Source organism: Paroedura picta, chromosome 13, assembly GCF_049243985.1.
Source record: "Paroedura picta isolate Pp20150507F chromosome 13, Ppicta_v3.0, whole genome shotgun sequence".
In the NCBI taxonomy this organism is placed as follows: domain Eukaryota; kingdom Metazoa; phylum Chordata; class Lepidosauria; order Squamata; family Gekkonidae; genus Paroedura; species Paroedura picta.
Window position 1 is genome coordinate 34,431,281 of NC_135381.1, and position 17,441 is coordinate 34,448,721.

Below are 17,441 nucleotides of genomic sequence, written 5' to 3' on the forward strand. Positions count from 1 at the left end.
TGGGCTGCAGGCGGCTTGGCAGGCCACAAGTGTTAGGTCTGGAACAGACTAATAAGGAACATTGGTTTGCACACCAATGTATTGTCGCAACACTCGCTGGTGATATCGAAAAGACATAATGTTATTCAATTAAAGTGGGGGCCATGTTAGCAAAGCGTTAGCAAAATAAAAAGTGGGGAAGGATAACACTGATGCCTTCATGCTGCCTTACAGGGAGTATAAAGGAAGAAGAAGAAGAAGAATTGGTTCTTATATGCCGCTTTTTCCTACCCGAAGGAGGCTCAAAGCGGCTTACAGTCGCCTTCCCTTTCCTCTCCCCACAACAGACACCCTGTGGGATGGGTGAGGCTGAGACAGCCCTGATATTACTGCTTGGTCAGAACAGCTCTATCAGGAGTCTCAAAGCAGCTTACAATTGCCTTCCCTTTCCTCCCCCCACAACAGACACCCTGTGAGGTGGGTGAGGCTGAGAGAGCCCTGATATCACTGCTCAGTCAGAACAGTTTTATCAGCACCGTGGCGAGCCCAAGGTCACCCAGCTGGCTGCATGTGGGGGAGTGCAGAATCGAACCTGGCATGTCAGATTAGAAGTCCGCACTCCTAACCACTACACCAAACTGGCTCACTACACCAGAACAGATTGTCCACCTTCTCACTTTGGGGTATGCTCACCAAAGTCCATGCAGGGCCACTTGGCGTGGTTCACCAGAGAGAAGCAGATGACCAGTGTGGGTTTCAGAAACCATGGCGATAACACGCAAAAAGCACCCATGGTGAGGTTAAACGTGCAGAGCGAATTTGAACTTGGTGGGCTTCATGGACTAAATCCACTCTCGTGTGTAGAGTAAAATATAACATGCTGCTTTTGGCGTGCTTTTAGCTACTTTTCCATTGTGCAGATGACCCCCAGGGCTGAGAAAGGTCAGCTGGAAAATAAGATATGAGGAATTGTGTGCATCTTTCCTCAAAATAAGCAAAGGAAAGAAAATAATTGCACCCTATCCCTTCTCTTGATCCTTGAAAGAGTACACATGCTAACTCATGGTCTTTTTATCTGCTTAGTTATATTCATCTTTCAAGGATAGATTCAAATGGGTAGCCATGTTGGTCTGAAGTAGCGCAATAAAATCAGAGTCCAGGGGCAACTTTAAGACCAACAAAGATTTATTCAAGGCGTGAGCTTTCGAGTGCAAGCACTCTTCCTCAGGCTACGAACTGACCATCATGACAGTGGGAATATATAAGCAAAAGTTAATCCTGTTACATTAGTAAACTGTGTCACGGCATCCACACACAGCCGCATGATTTGTAGTTCACAAAGACATATCAGAAATAAAACTGGCAAAGCCAGTGATCCACGGCTCACATACTCCGATTCATCTTTCAAGACACTGTATGGATTTCTCAATGACTCCAAGAAAGTCCACCCATTCTAGCTATGGTTCCCTGACAGAAACAGATCCAGGATACTCTTTGCAAGCCAAATGACAACGAGCAGTAAAAGGACAATCCAAATAATAACCAGCAGAGAAAAAAGAGAATTCTCCTGTGCCTTCTGAACAAACCAACCACACTGTTATCTAGATGTGGCTCAGGCAGAGACAAGATAGCAATTTAAATCAACTAGTGCTCCAGTGTAATAGAATGGCCCTTATCAAATATTTTCTGGATAGTTTCAATCATCATAATCTAAATTTGGGAAGTCTGAAAGTGCTGCTGATTATTTATCTGTAGCTGGACTACTAGAGACAGCCAAAGCTACAGGAGCCATCCCCTCTATTAGCCCCCACGTTCTAAGCAGCAAAGGAAAAGAATGCAAAGCAGGTGTAATGTGATCACTGGTCTCTAAGCCAATAAGCTATGACAGGAGCACATTCTGGAAGCATTACAGAGGATTTAAAAATTAAATTTATTGGCAATGGGAAATACTAAGGCTGCTTAGTCACAAGGAGGAATGTTATTAGCATTTTTGGAAGGTGTGGTTTGCACAAATGTGCAAAAGGCAATAATGCCAAGTAGTTTGTCCAGATGAGCAGTGCAAAACTAACATAATTAAGGCATATTGCACACTCATACTGGTTTGATATCGATTTAGTATACTCCAAAGAATCCTTGGAATTGTATCTTGTGAAGGAGCTGATGATTTTATTTGAAAGGTACTTGCATACTTTTTCAAAGAACTACAATTCTGGATATACAGAATGCTTACTAAGCCAGTTTGAGCCTATAGTAGAGATATGCCTGTAGCCTTGGATGAACGGTCTTTCAAGTCAGATTCAAGTGGGTAGCCGTTTTGGTCTGAAGTAGCACAATAAAATCAGAGTCCAGTAGCATCTTTAAGACCAACAAAGATTTATTCAAGGCGTGAGCTTTCGAGTGCGAGCACTCGAAAGCTCACGCCTTGAATAAATCTTTGTTGGTCTTAAAGGTGTCCCTGGAGTCAGCCTTTATTGGTCTTTCAAGTCATAAGTCAAAAGGTATATTCTGCCCCACATAAGAAATGTGGAGGAGGAATTGCTGAACTGCTATTGCTTTAAAAGACTTGATAACATCTTCTCCAGGCTAAGAAAAAAAGGACTTACCATTAGTTTGCAACTAAAAAGGAAGTAAGAACTGAAACTTAGTTTTCAACTCTCTTGCGAATTTTTTCTATTTCCAAATTGGCCAAAAGTCCAATTTAAGTCACAAGGCAAAGACTGCTTCCGTACGGAACCTGTTCCTGTTTGGCATTGAAATTGGAGCAGGTTTTATTGAAGCATTCATATAATGTCATCTCCTAATAGTTTACTCTGTGAATTTTCATCTGCTGTGCTCCAATTTTCTACAAAGGTGGTCTGATATAACCTTTTTTGAAAGACTGCAGTCAAAGCACATTTGTGTGCCAAAGAACAGGACGGTGCAATTCTTTTTAGAGTTTCACTGTATTACTTGCTTCAGCTGTCACCCCCCACCTCCTTTGTAGCATCAGAAGCCATTTTGAGGGATTAAAAAAAAGGATCAGTTTAGTATTATAGTGCTTGATTGCCATGATCTACTAGTTATTCCGAATTCCTAGGAGTTTTTAAAAGAAGCCTCTAGCTAACCCTTTTTGCTGCTAAGATACAGCAATTACCATTGTTTTAAAAAAGCCATGTGGAAGTACGGAAAATGGAAAATGTAGGGGAAATTGTGATTTATTTATTTATGTTCTTTATTTATACCCCCCCCCCTCTTTTCTCCCCAGAAGAGACCTCAAAGCAGCTTAAATTATTTTCCTCTCCTCCATTTTATCCTCACAACAGGGGGGTTAGTCTATGGAGTGTGTGACTGGCCCAGGGTCATCCAACAAGCTTCCATGGCAGAACGGGGATTCAAACCTGGGTCTCTCAGATCCTGATGCCATGCTGCCACCACTATATCACAATGAAGTGCACAAAACTCCTATGTGGACACTCTGTTGTCAAAGTATTCATAGTGGTGTCAAAAGAGAACAGGAGAGTCTTTGCTTTGTGAAGTCTGAAAACTCATCTCTAGTAATACAATCACCTACCCCCTGCAGTCCACAAAATGGAAGCCCAAGCGACAACAAAAGGATCTATCCACACCCATGTGCTTCATGAAAATACCATTTAAAAACTCAATATTCAGCACTGACCCAGTCACAAATAACACGTGCTTCTTCAAGAAAGAAACTCTCACGACTCCAGAGACACCTCCAGAACTGGGAGGTGAAAAGCCAGAAACATAGTGTTAAGAGGGTATTGAGTTTGTCGGCTAAATAAGAAATCCTGTTGATTCGATTTCAGCATTCCAAATTTAACTGAGTTCTTGCTGAACTCCTATAATCCAGGAACTCAGACAAAAAAACTGCGTTCGACAGCAGGTATTCTGATCAGAGCACTACTGTCAGTTGACGACTGATACAAGTTCACTTATCCCGGTTTACTGACTGATGGTATATAAAAAAAGAAAAGAAACCTAGTGGAGAGGAAAACCTACTGTCACAACATCATTCACACCATACCTGTGAACTGCACCAGGAACATGAGGAGGTGCGGCCAAGAGTGTTTCTTCAGTCCCACTGTGCGTTAGGCTGCTACTCCGTTAACATAAAATAGCCAGCATCAGTTCATATGTGATGCATCTAGAACAAACCAAGGGCCAGCAACCAGCGTAACAAGAGGAGCGCTTAACGTCAAGACAGCTATCACAGCAGGCAATTGGAAACGCTGGGATGCTAAAGAGGAAACACATGGAAGTTTTATATATATGTGGGTGGGTGCAGATGAACTGCTGCCCCCAGCGCATCTGTCCCCATCAATCAGTGGCCAGGGACACTCGAAGCCGTGAATCTTGGAAATCAAGGGAAGGTGGCCCAGAGAGCAGGTGGCTTAAAACAGCCTGATCCTCTGTGAATGTGCCAAGGATTTGGGACTTCTGAGTGCTGAGAAGAATTCAGTGCAAGGAAGCTGCACCGTTGATTTCCCACTGTTCCAGATAAGCCAAAAACAAAATCAAAAGGCCAAAATAATGAGTCTCTCATCTATTCTTATTAGGTATATTAATTATATTAAGCAGTCAACTTCTTGGCAATCAGAACAGGGTCCCAGGTAAATTTCTCCTAATAAGAGTGGATGAGAGACTCATTAGATAGGAACGTAACGTCATGGGAGGGCCCGACAGAAAGTAACCCAGGGCTCCTTCATTCTCATAACATTCACATGGAAGAACAACAATGTTTTTAGACTCTGCTCTAAGTGTTTCTGTTGTGCTCAAGCTTTCCAAATGTTGTCCTAAGCAGAGTTGGACTTTTCACTGAAGTCAAGAAGCTGTAACTCTCCTTAAGATGGCAGCGTCACTTTGTTACATGCTGTGGCCATTCTCCTAGCTCTGCTTGGGCTAGCACTGTAAGACTACAAACCAAGAGATATTCAACAGTTACATGAGGTGTTCAGGACCTTAGAATTGTCATGTTGGTGCACAGCTGCTCTCTCCTTCAAGCAGAAGAAAGATCAGTCACTACCAAGTTTCCCTACCACAAAACGACACCTCTCCTACATATACAACCAATCTCTACAGTACAAGAAACCAGCTTGTTGTAGATTCATCTAATGCTTTACTAACCTATAGTGGATTTGATTAGAGCAGGGGTAGTCAAACTGCGGCCCTCCAGATGTCCATGGACTACAATTCTCAATTATGGGAATTGTAGTCCATGGACATCTGGAGGGCCGCAGTTTGACTACCCCTGGATTAGAGGATTCATGTTATTACATTCTGTTACAGAACATACATTTGTAAACAAAGGTAAGCAAGCTTTTCCACAGGGCTTTCTTTTATTTCCCAAGAGGAGCTATTTTTTTATGTTGAACAGTCTTCTTAAGTAGTTTTGCTAAATGCTGAACTTTATAGCGTCCATGGCATGTCATTTAAAGGGGTGGTCTTGTTTTTTTGCAGGGCTTACAGTTGGTTTGCATGCAAACTGTTTACAGATTAACAGACACACAACAAATCTTTGCCCTACAGGTCATCTGTAATGCGAGACATTTAAGAAGAAAAGTGACTGGTTTTCTTACATCAAATGCAAAGAGCAACATTTTACTCAAGGACAACGGCAAAAGACCACTGGGGTGGAGGGCAGGTGAACAGAATATTCAATTAACAGTTTTCATTACAGAAAAACACAGAGACCCCGAAATCATGTTATCACCCCTAAAGGCCACTTAATATTATGGGACAGTCTCATTCTGCATATACTAAAAAGCTCACTTTTCAGTGGCCAAGCCCGTTGCATTCAGGAATATAATGGGCACTAAAAGATTTGGGGGGGGGGGGGTTTGGAAGAACTTTGCTGACAGCCTCCCCCCAGGACCTGGAAAGGCTGCAGGCAGCTATAATGGAATTCACTGGCAGGGGCAGCTCTCTCTGCAGGAATCTGCAGCCTTCGAGGCTCAGAGGGAAGTGGAAGGAGGAGGGGGTGGTCAGGGGTAGGGGACAGAAGGCGAATGGCTGGCTGCTGGGCAGACAGGCAAGCCAGTTGGGGGTGGAGGCATTCAGGGGAAGGACATCCACCCTGAGTGGATGTTAAGTGCTTGAGTGGTACTTAAGCCATGAGACATGGTCCTCTTCCAAGGCCTTACTAGAAATATATTATGTGGAACAGACACTTTGTTGTCAAAAGATTTAATGTTGATTATCTTCTTATAATTCTGATGCCAGTCAGTATTATGAGGACTTTAAGACTGTAAGCCATCTTGTTTGGAAGCCATGGTCAAAGACTGTCTTAGACTAAAACAGAAACCAGATGAAACAGAAGGATTGGGAGAAACAGATATTATTGAAGGGACTGATCTTGGGTGAGTGGGGTTGCACTGTCTTTGCCAAGGAACATAAGAGTTTGTGTGTGCTCCTGGACTCAGCTGTATTTTTTGAAATACAGGCCAGTGGTTTGGGCAATGAGTGTTTTACTTGATCCATAATTCCATGACTTGTAGACTAGAATACTACATTTAATATAGGACTGTCTTTGAATGAACACAAAAACATCAGCCTGCGCAAAATGCGGTAGTCCATCGATTAGTGGGTACAGGCCAATAGATAAACACCTTTCAATTTCATAACAATAGCACTGGTTGTTTCCATATGCAACTCAAGGTGCTGGTTTTAATCTTTAAAACCCTGTACAACTTGGGGCCTCCATATTTTGAAGGATGTCATCTCCCTAGGCAGTCCTGCTCATGAAGCCCACTTAGAGCCTGCTTGGTTCTTCTCTTCTGGGAGATTCACTTAGCCTTGATGATAAGAGATGATTATTTCTGTAGTGACTCTTTTTTTAGAACAATCTATCAGAGAGCATGCAAGGGATCCATATTTTAGTTAGGTTCCATAAACTATGGAAGGCATTTCTGTTCTAACAAGCTATGATTGGCTTCATCCTAAGCTGCTGGATAAGAAAAGTCTTCTACCATTCAATTAATTACATTTGTGAACCATTATTTTGTGGAGTTTCCAATGTTTTGAACTTTGTGGCATCTTATATTTCTAGAAGATGCACTATACACAGAAGCATTAAAAACTCATATAAATAAAACTGAACAAATGGAAAGGCAGCCTCTATATTTTATTAAATTAAATATTAAATAAGCAACAACAGGTTCATCAACCTGAGTATAAAAATCCACATAAATAAATTTTAAAAACATTATTCCCATCTGGCAGGTACAAGGGGGAGAGAGAAAAGACAGAAAGAAAAAGTAGGTTGCCAGAGGCAAGATGGAAGCCTACTGGATGACGTTTGGCCAGTCACACTCTCTGCCTAACCAACCTCACAGAAATGTTGTAAGGATAAAATGGCGGAGAGGAGTCTGACATAAGCTACACTGGGTCCCTTATGAAAGAGGGGGGTATAAAATAAATAAATAAATATCTTCTTGTAAGTCTACCTTCAACACTGTAATATAGGACAGCACTATCATCCCAATATGGCAAGGGCGAAGTCAGAAGCCAAGATAAATCAGCTAATCGGAGGCCACTTAGGGAGCTCATGTAGAGATGAAATTGGACCAAGAACGTCCAGATTCAGAATTCACTCTTGTAGTCCCATGGGCAAAGCAGTTATGGTCCCTCAGCACATGAGGGGAGGGCCTCACCCTTTGCATTTGCTCAGAGACATTCTTGCCTAGGGCTGCCAGGTTCCCCCTGACCACAGGCAGTGGATGGGGGGGGGGGGGTAGGGTTACCAGATCCAGGTTAGGAAATTCCTGGAGATTTGGGGCTGGAGCCTGGGGAGGACAGGGGCCTCAGAGGGTTAAAATACCATAAGGTAAAGGTATCCCCTGTGCAAGCACTGGGTCATGTCTGACCCTTGGGGTGATGCCTCTAGCCTCAATACAGGGTGGTTTGCCAGTGCCTTCCCCAGTCATTACCGTTTACCCCCCAGCAAACTGGGTACTCATTTTACCCACCTCGGAAGGATGGAAGGCTGAGTCGACCTTGAGCCGGCTGCTGGGATTGAACTCCCAGCCTCACGGTCAGAGCTTCGGACAGCATGTCTGCTGCCTTACCACTCTACGCCACAAGAGGCTCTTTCAAATACCATAGAGACCACCTTTCAAAGCCCCCATTTCCTCCAGGAGAACTGATCTCTGTAGCTTCAGGCTGAAGTGTGATTCCGCGAGATACCCCGGCCCCACCTGGAGGCTGGCACCCCTAGCCTCAGCCTTTCAGCCATAAGCCGAACCCTAGCACTGAAAAACAGCTTCCAGGGCTGGGATGACGCACAGTTGACCGGGAAGAAAATAAAGCCACCCTCGGCTCCCTTCCCCAGTTAAGAGTTAGGAGAGAAACAAGAGGAGCCAAGCAGGCCGCTGGTGATTCCCATGACAACCGGCGCGCGGCGACCCAGCGAACCTAGCCGGAGCAAAGCAGAACTCGCCCCCGCCCTTGACCTGGTTGCCCGGCAACGCTCACCTGCTGGCCCAGCGGCCGTCCGTCGCCGATAGTCCTGAAACATCTGCAGCCCGGGCTCGGCCTCTTTTCCACGTCCCGACCTGCGGGGCACTCCGGCGCTTCCCGGACCCCGCCCCCAAGCGACTTACGAGCCATCCCATTCGCTGTCGGTCGTTAGGGGCGAGGCCCGGGAACCTAGAGGACTATGGGAATTGTGGTTTTTGGGGCTCAAGAGGGTGCAAGGCATGTCGACCGAAGGGAAAAAAGTGCCCTCTGTTCATTCTGATTGGCCGCTGGAGGTTCTTATGAGCGTCCAGCTTTAGTTTAATGCAATTTAGGGTAATAGTGTGATTTAGGGACTCTCTTGGGCTGCCAGTCAAGTGTACCTGAGCAAGGCCTGCAATGGAAAAATGGGGCCATTTACTGCAGCTCATCTCCAGACTACAGTGATGAGTTCCCCTGGAGAAAATGGATGTTTTGGAAGGTGGACCCTATGGCTTTGGGTCCCACTGAGGTCCCTTCTTGTGGCTCTCAGTTTCAGACTTACAAATTAGTTTATTTGGTGCTTGCTCTCAGAACTTAAATGTAATTACAGTTGTTATAACACTCAACACAATGGAATACCCAGGACTCAACAAGGACGTTGGTTTCTTATCTGACTAGGTATGCTTACATCATTTAACTTTTATATCACATTCCTTATAATCTCCTCTTTTAATTTTATTTGGGACAATGAGACTTATGTAAGTAAGTATGCAATGCTATTTAGAATCCAACACTCTGTTGTCAGGATGGGATGACAAACTCAGCAGGGCTTGTCACTTGTGGGGATGCCTCTGTGCTTAGGTAGAAATGGATGGGGCTAGCAACAGGTCACCTTTAATTACTTCTTTTCACAACTGGGAAAGTGTCTGCCATTAATCACTAACCTTAACATTTTTATTGACCCAATGTTTTTGTGAACAGCAATTGAACCCAATGGGCTGATTTGCTTTTCTATCATACTACATATTTAGGACATTATGATGCCATTTACTAATTTGCTACCAATTTACTTTCTCCTTATATCGGTACTCTTATGATCCCTGTTCCATTGTCTGAGGAAGTGTGCATGCACACGAAAGTTCATGCCTTGAATAAATCTTTGTTGGTCTTGAAAGTACTGTTGGACTGTTGTGCTACTTCAGATCAACATGGCTACCCACTTGAATCGAACAGAACTGAGATGTGTTAGTACTGTTAACACTGTTTTATTTAAGAGTTGTTCTTGTTTCTTATTTTGTCACTGTTTCATAGTGGTTCACATTTTTTACTCTGAATTTTTTTTACTATATATGTATGTTAGCTACATGATGTATTATAGTAAGGAAAGACAGGATAAGAAGATTGTGGGCTTTATATGAATATTTTCAATCAATGTGGTTGTTCATTTATTTTATTTATAGCCTGTCTCTCATTGAGACTTGAGACAGATTACATAACATACATTAGTACAATCAACAGCATGAGGGGACAGCTAATAAGCAATGTAAGAGGACAAGTAGTGCAGAAATGTGAAACAAACATGCTAAACAATGCAAGAAATTGTATTATATGTAGTAATATAATGCACTGTAAGCATGATAAAAAAGCATATAGCAACAGATAGTGCATAGTTGTAGCATAGTCCACAGTCTTGTCCTCTCTACTGAAATGTCCCCTATTGAAATGAAACAGAAATCATGCTGTTACAATGCAGCCTTTGTTTCTTTATAAAACACACCCTTCTGAACAATTCTATTTTACATAGATGGCAGAAAGTTTTATGAGAAATGTTATCAAATAAATTTATTTCCTAGCCCTGACAAAGGGAGGTCACACAATAGATAATCAATAAACACAGGAGTACCCTGTGCAATTGTTTCAGCACATTGGCACAAATTTAATCAAGGTTTGCCCCTGCATTACAGACAGGTCTTCATCTGTACCATTTCCCTTTCAGTTAGGGATGCCTGTCTCCAGGTGGGACTTGGGGATCCTCTGTAATTATAATAATCTGACTATTACAGTTCCCCTGGAGAAAATGTATGCTTTGGAAGGTGGACTCTGGCATTGTATCCTACTGAGATCCCTGTCCTTCCCAGGCTCCATCCCCAAATTTCCAAGTGTTTCCCAATCTGAAGCTGGCATTCCTCTACTACTATTCCCACCCCCTGATGGTGATCAAGAGAGACCTAGCAAACCGTTATGTAAAGCATTTCTGAGAAGCCCCTAATTTTTTTGCCTGCTTTCTGCTTTACAGACTGGTTATTCTAGCATCCTATTTACCCCTTCAAGTTATACCTTAAATATCTCAGTTTCTTTGGGATTTCATACAGAGCTGCATTTAGTTCTGCTGCTATCATTCACAGCGGGAGCATAGAGAAAGTTGTTGAGGAAGTCTCATTAGGGATGAAGGAGCATTTGGATACATTAAGATTTTAGCAGGCCCACTAGCTCTGCAAAACAGCTGCCTTCATTTTAAATTTATTAGGCTGCCCTTCCTTATGGGTTTATGGAAGTTGAAGTGATGTGTTTACTTCCATGTGCCCGTTAATCCAGGCAGCTCCCTATAGTGAGGAATCTTGGCTTCTACAGAGCGTAGTCACAATCTCTCTCTGTCCTTCCACAGCTTGTCATTTTGAATAGCATTAGGTGGTTCTTTTTACTTTAGACATTTCCCAACTTGGTTTCTGTGCAAGGATACTCAAGGAAGTTGAATAAATGGATTTAGTTTAAAATCATACAGAACATTTGGTAAATGGGAATGAAATCATTCTCCGTTCCCACCCTCAGATGGGCTTATTATAGAGCCCCGGGGCAAAGGTCAAGATTGCTTAGTGAGTTGTATGTATACAACCAAGTTGCAGGAAGCATTTCCTTTTGCTGCTGCTTGGGGGTTGTCTGGAAACTGATCTCTCCAAGGGGAGGGGTTATTCCTCGCATTTCAGGAGTTCCTGTCAATATGAGCTTTTCAAGGCAGTCTAAACTAGATGTAGCAGCTCAGATAGGCTAGAGCTAACCTGGTTGGCCGCCTGGCAAAACGCAGGGGCAACTCATATTTTGCTTTGAGATTTTCCCCATCACCTGTACAACTCAAGTGATCTTCTGAACAAACAACTCAAGGGGCGTTTGCATTTGTGTTGGCTCAACTGGCGAGCTTCGACTACCGAGCGCTTGGAGTCTCCAGCTTTACCTGGCTCTGGTCAAGAAAACTGCCATGGGAAATGTGTTCTTTGGGGCCGCCCTTGCCATCCTGGCCTTTCTCATCTTAGCTACCAATGCTCTTGTCGCTGTTGCGCTGGTGCGACTCATTTGGAAGAGTGACTCCCTTGGGCTGTGTTTTGTTTTAAATCTCGCCGTCGCTGATTCCTTGGTTGGCTTCGCCATAACTGGGCTGGTTACAGAAGAGCTGGCTGGCCCCACCCACCATACATCCCGAAATCACTGCATCCTGCGCATGGCCTGCATCGCTTGCCCCTCAGCGGCCTCCATCCTTAGTGTCATTCTAGTGGCCTTTGACAGATACCTGGCTATTAAACATCCTTTCCGGTACTTCAAAATCATGTATGGTCCAGTTGTCGGGGCATCCATCGGAGGGCTCTGGCTCCTTGCCTCTTTGATCGGCTTCCTCCCTTTGCTTGTTCGCAGCTTCCAGCAGAAAAGCTACCAAGAACCGTGCACTTTCTTTGGTGTCTTCCACCCCACCTACATGCTCACTATCTTTTGTGTGGCTTTCTTCCCAGCTTTGTTTGCTTTCATCTACATTCATTGTCACCTGCTGAAGATTGCTTCTTCGCATGCCCAGCAGATTCGAGGACAGGAACAAATCCACTCAACGGGGACTTGCCCGACCCTGCAGCCCTCCAGCGATACCAAGGCCATGCGGACTGTGACCGTTCTAGTGGGGTGTTTTGTCCTCTCCTGGACACCCTTCTTTGTTGGGAGCATTGTACAAGCTGCATGTCGGGACTGCACCTTGCATCACATCCTTGAGCATTACCTGTGGGTGTTCGGCTTATGCAACTCTCTCATGAACCCCCTAGTCTATGCCTACTGGCAGAAGGAAGTGCGCGTGCAGATCTATCAAATGTGTTTGTGCATGAAGAGGAAAGTCTTCCCCTTGTTCCGTGTTGAGAGTCATCATCATGCTCCCAGTGGGACCGTGGCTTCAGTTCATGCCATCTCACTGCCCACACTCAAGGAGTGACACGGTAAGAGACGAATCTCTGTGTCATCCAGCCTTTCAGTAATGGGTTGTACCAGAACTTCCACCTGAAGTTCTCACCTGGTGAAATACTGTTTCAGATTCTTCTCTCAATGTTAAGAACATCAGGGCAACTTTTATAGGCTTCAACGTTGCCTTTGGAGGTGAGCATACATGATTTTTATGTTTCTGTAAAATCTATAGATTTTAAAATGTGTAGATTGAGTGGGTTTTAAGGAGGCAGGCACTGCTAATTCCCAAGCCAAGCCAGTGCTTTCCCCCAAAATCACCTCTCCTCCCAGCCCAGTTTAAACTGCTCTTCAGTGTGAACACATAAATACGCACCTTCACCCCAAGCTAAAAATGCAACTCCCACTGTCTTTCATCTATGAGCATGCTATGCCAAACTTAAAGAGACTAATTTCTTCCTTCTACACTATTTAGTTATTTAATAAATTTTTATACCGCCCTTCTAAAGGGCTCAGCATGGTGTACAATTTGACATATTCCTCCTTCATGTTACTACACTTTGCTAGTACAAAACTTTTAGGTTTCTTTTGACGAAAGGAGTACTGTTCTACTGGGGAAAAATGTATATTGGAAGAAGCCAGGTGGGTATTTCATGATTTGCACAGTCCAAAATATGGCTCTCCCTGCCTTGAGGGCTGAAAGGGTACTTTGAGCAAAAGGCAAAAACTGTGTTCATGCATGCATGTGCAATATGTGTACACATACAACACTCTTATGGAAAGCTACAGGTTCTACATTAGGAGAACAATGCTCAGAAGAGTCACATATGGCTCCTGAGCTATTGAGTGACTATCACTGTGAGATATCGGTCTATTCAAGCACCTTATTATGTATCTGACTAATCAAGCAGTTGTGGAACTCTATCACAAAGGTAGCCAGTAACCTATGTTTACACTGGACCTTTGGACTGGGCTCCCAATGTGTACACGTTCTCATTTGCACAGAAATCATAGGTGTGGAGAAAGATTAGCTTTTAAGGACGCAATAAATGCCCCCATATCCGATCACGCAGCCAGCAGGAGGACAGCGGAAATCTGTCTGCTTGTGACCACTCAAGTGTGACTTTCTATTTCAGACCCTGCCTATTCAGGCAAGGGAGAGGAAGCCAAACAAAACACGCTGCTCTGATGCAAGTGCCCAGCGAGTGAGATAAGAGCCGGCAGTGAAGTCTGTAATCCGTTACCCACCATATCCTGATTGGCCCAGAACAGACGCACGAAACTGCAGTTGCTGAGAAAGACAAAATTGCATCTTCCTGGCAACCTGGTAGATTTCACAATACACACCCAGTCATCCTCCATGGCACATGCCTCACGTTTTCACTGCTACTGCCAGCCATAATTCTGTAGTTGTGTCTGTCAGTTGCCAGGAAAGATGGCCTAGTCTCAGCCACCGGGCACAGGATCAAGTTGCAGGGTGTTTATGGCTTCCTTCTTGAACTGTATCACAACAAAATCAGAGTCCAGTGGCACCTTTAAGACCAACAAAGATTTATTCAAGGCGTGAGCTTTCGAGTGCAAGCACTCTTCCTCAGCACTTGAAAGCTCACACCTTGAATAAATCTTTGTAGGTTGTCACTGGACTCTGATTTTATTGTGCTACTTCAGACCAACACGGCTACCCATTTGAATGTATCACAGCAGTAAGCAGTTCTGTGGGCAAGAACCAAAATGCAGTGCCAACAGGAAAGGGCATTGAAGGATCACTTCCATACTTGCTTTTTTTAAAACAAACCCTGGAGAGCTGACAGTCTGAGTAGAAAACACCAATGTTGATAAGGGTCTGATTCAATATAAGGCAGCTTCATGCATTTGTTTTGGGTTGCTGCCAGAAAGGGAGTGGGGAGAATCCCCAGCACCATGAGTGAACAGCCTGATGGTGACTCACAAAGATTTTGTAACGTGTGAATTGGCCCTAAGGTCGTATCTCCCTTTTGTATGTTGCAGCTTTGAGGGAAAAGAATCCTTCCCTGTGTAAGACTGTCATTACGGTGATTTTCTGTGGTGCAGTAGGGCCTATGGCTCTATCCTCCTTTCACAGAAAGGGGTATTACCCTGATCTGAATAGCCCATGCAAGCCAGATCCTGTCAGATCTTGGAAGCTAAATAGTGCGGACTCTTGCCTGTATTAGGATGGGAGACCTTGAAGGATTTGGGTGGTAGTTCCTCCAAAGAACACTAGGGGTCATGATACAGAGTCAGGAAATGGCAAACCTCCCTAGGGTTGTGGGTGGCGGCATCCTTCAGATACACAACCCTACTCTGAATATCCCTTGCCTGGTCCCTTGCCTGGTTGCCAAACAATCCTCTGAGCTCCCAGTTACACTACACATGCCATACAAATAAATAAATAGCAAAGAGGTACTCATTTTGCTTCTCTTTTCTGTTATTGCAGCATTAGAACTTTTTGAGCACTTTATGGACTGGACAGAAACACAAGATATCCCTGCACTGGTTGCTCAGCTGTCTTCTTACTCAGAGAGATCAATGGGAGGAAAATCTGAACGGTTCCCTTAAGAAAGCCTAGAGAAGTCCATGGTGATCCACAGAAAGCTCCCAGCTTGGTACTGCTGCGGCAGAAACAGCGGCAGTTCTTGGCTGCCAAATGTACATGATGGGGAGCCTCCATGCTTAGATCCTGAGTTATCTCTGCTTTCTTTGAAAAAACTTCCAGGAGTGTTAAAGCAGCAGAAAAATGGCTTCTTCTGAGATCAGTTATGGCTTTAGAGAAGCTTCAAAGTATCAGGAAAGCAACAGTAATGGGGAATTTGGCAACAAGAATCTGAGAAACCAGCAGCTTTTATGTGGGATAACCACCAAAACACAAAAATAGGAAGCGTAATTTATGTTGGTCATCCTTGTTCATTTCCTTACCTTTATTTTTGCCAAGAACAGAAGATAGCCAGGTGTTCAAGCCTGCTTACATCGTCTTACAGATTGGAACTTGGCTAGTCATTTGAGGCTTGGAGATATGAAATAAGTTAGATGGGACATTATACATTAGTCCTTGCATTATGTATTGACATTTGTAGCTGTATCAGGCTTGACCAAGTAAGAAAAAGCAAGAGAAGTGCCAGCAAACACAAACTGGAAACTTAGGGTAGGAAATGAATCCAAGCACTCCTTCTCATGAGGGAATAAGTTGGGATTCAGAAGGGAGGGTGGGGAATGTGTAGCCTTGATTCAAGATTTAATTTTCTCTCCAAAGCTTGGTATTATCAGAGGTTCAATATAAAAAAGGGGTTATTTACACTAAAATTCCCTAGGAGGACTGAGGACTGGGTATTGTTCTGTGATGTTTAAGAAAACAGTACCATTTTCCGCATGTGGGGAATTACAGGTGGCTGGTACTTATACACAGAACAGCAGCAAAGAGAATCTTTTTGAGGATGGCCTGTTGACGATTCTCTGAGTGACGAGCGCTTACAGGAGCAATAGGAGGCTGTTAGTACAATATGCCTTTTAGTATTATGTGATGCCCTTGCTGAAGTCATGATAGCCCGTTCCAAGGATTCACCTTCTTGCATGCTGATAAAAGCAGAATTAGATTGTAGGATGGGTGTTGTAAATACTACTCCAGGCTTTCATAGTAAGTACATGAATAGAACCAGGGAGAATTACAAAAGGGATGAGACAGCTAGAAAGTTTGTAGCATATGTACCACTCCTACCAGCTATTCATTTAGATGGAAAGCAATTTCACAAATGTATGGGACTTTTCCTTTCAGGCTCTAAGTCAGGGGTAGTCAACCTGTGGTCCTCCAGATGTCCATGGACTACAATTCCCATGAGCCCCTGCCAGCAAACACATGAGCCCCTGCCAGCAAATGGGAATTGTAGTCCATGGACATCTGGAGGACCACAGGTTGACTACACCTGCTCTAAGTGACCCAGCCCCCAGTAAACATTTCTATGGGCTATTATCCTTCATGAGCTTAACTGCAAGGTTGATTAAATGCATATGGTTACTGATACGGGAGATATGGCTCAGAACTTATACAGCTAGTGTTAAATGCTCAAATGCCCCAGATTATGCAAACAGAAGAATCAGGCTATTTCCTGTTTATGCAGTTTTATTGGCCCTATGATTGCATTTGTGCTCACTAAAATAAAGGCATGAACAAGCAAGTGATACTGGAGGAATAAATGTTAAATCGTCATACTACATCATGGCATGACAGCTCTGCTACCCAGACTAACTTAATCAATTTCTGCCCAGCCAGAGCATAAGCAAAGAACATGCTGAATGCCAATTTAAGACCGTGTGATGGGACAGGTTAGAATAATGCAAAAAGTTGATGTTCTAGTGCTCTTCAGCTTCACACAGGCCCTTTCAGTGTAGCCACAGAAAGCCAGCACAGTGTAGTGACAGACTTGGATTAAATGGCAATTAGGATCTGGGAGGTGTCAGTTTGAATGCCCACTCTGCCATAAAGTTCGCTGGGTGACCTTGGGCCAGCCCCCCCCCAGCCTAACCTCACATAATTACTGATGCGAGGAGAAAATGGAAAGTATGAAGATATTGTAAGCTGCTTCAGATGAAAACACCTACAATAAAATATAAAATGCTATGTCTACCCATACATGACATGTATTTGGAGCTGTTCCAACACAGTATGCACTCACAGAGTGAACAATCATATGGCCATTGCAGTCTCTATTTCTATAGATTCTTCTTTTAGCAGAGGCTAGCCTACAGTAAATGAGCCTCTCGTGGTGCAAGGTAGTAAGCAGCAGAAATGCAGTCTGAAGCTCTGCCCA

At 43.8% G+C, this 17,441-nt stretch overlaps 2 protein-coding genes across 4 annotated transcripts in view; one reads left to right on the forward strand and one right to left on the reverse strand.

The window, feature by feature from the left end:
• ENOX2 (ecto-NOX disulfide-thiol exchanger 2) overlaps nucleotides 1-8,558 on the reverse strand; it is a 38,704-nt gene extending 30,146 nt beyond the window's left edge. The window contains exon 1 of one of the 2 annotated variants that reach the window (XM_077309278.1): nucleotides 8,449-8,558. In XM_077309278.1, the coding sequence (XP_077165393.1) occupies nucleotides 8,449-8,491 (43 nt within the window). In that variant the 5' untranslated portion in view covers nucleotides 8,492-8,558. Of the gene's footprint in view, nucleotides 1-4,003; nucleotides 4,204-8,448 lie in introns of those variants that run through there. The other variant, XM_077309279.1, reaches the window with a different exon arrangement.
• A 2,854-nt stretch (nucleotides 8,559-11,412) lies between these two features.
• Nucleotides 11,413-16,810, forward strand: GPR119 (G protein-coupled receptor 119). 2 transcript variants are annotated; one of them, XM_077309280.1, is made up of 3 exons: nucleotides 11,413-12,816; nucleotides 15,077-16,422; nucleotides 16,546-16,810. In XM_077309280.1, exon 1 carries the CDS (start codon nucleotides 11,666-11,668, stop codon nucleotides 12,653-12,655), a length of 990 nt encoding a protein of 329 aa, XP_077165395.1. In that variant the 5' UTR covers nucleotides 11,413-11,665; the 3' UTR covers nucleotides 12,656-12,816; nucleotides 15,077-16,422; nucleotides 16,546-16,810. The 2 variants fall into 2 exon arrangements, with proteins under 2 accessions (XP_077165395.1, XP_077165396.1); XM_077309281.1 differs by having other exon boundaries at nucleotides 11,414-12,659.
• The last annotated feature ends 631 nt before the right edge of the window (nucleotides 16,811-17,441 follow it).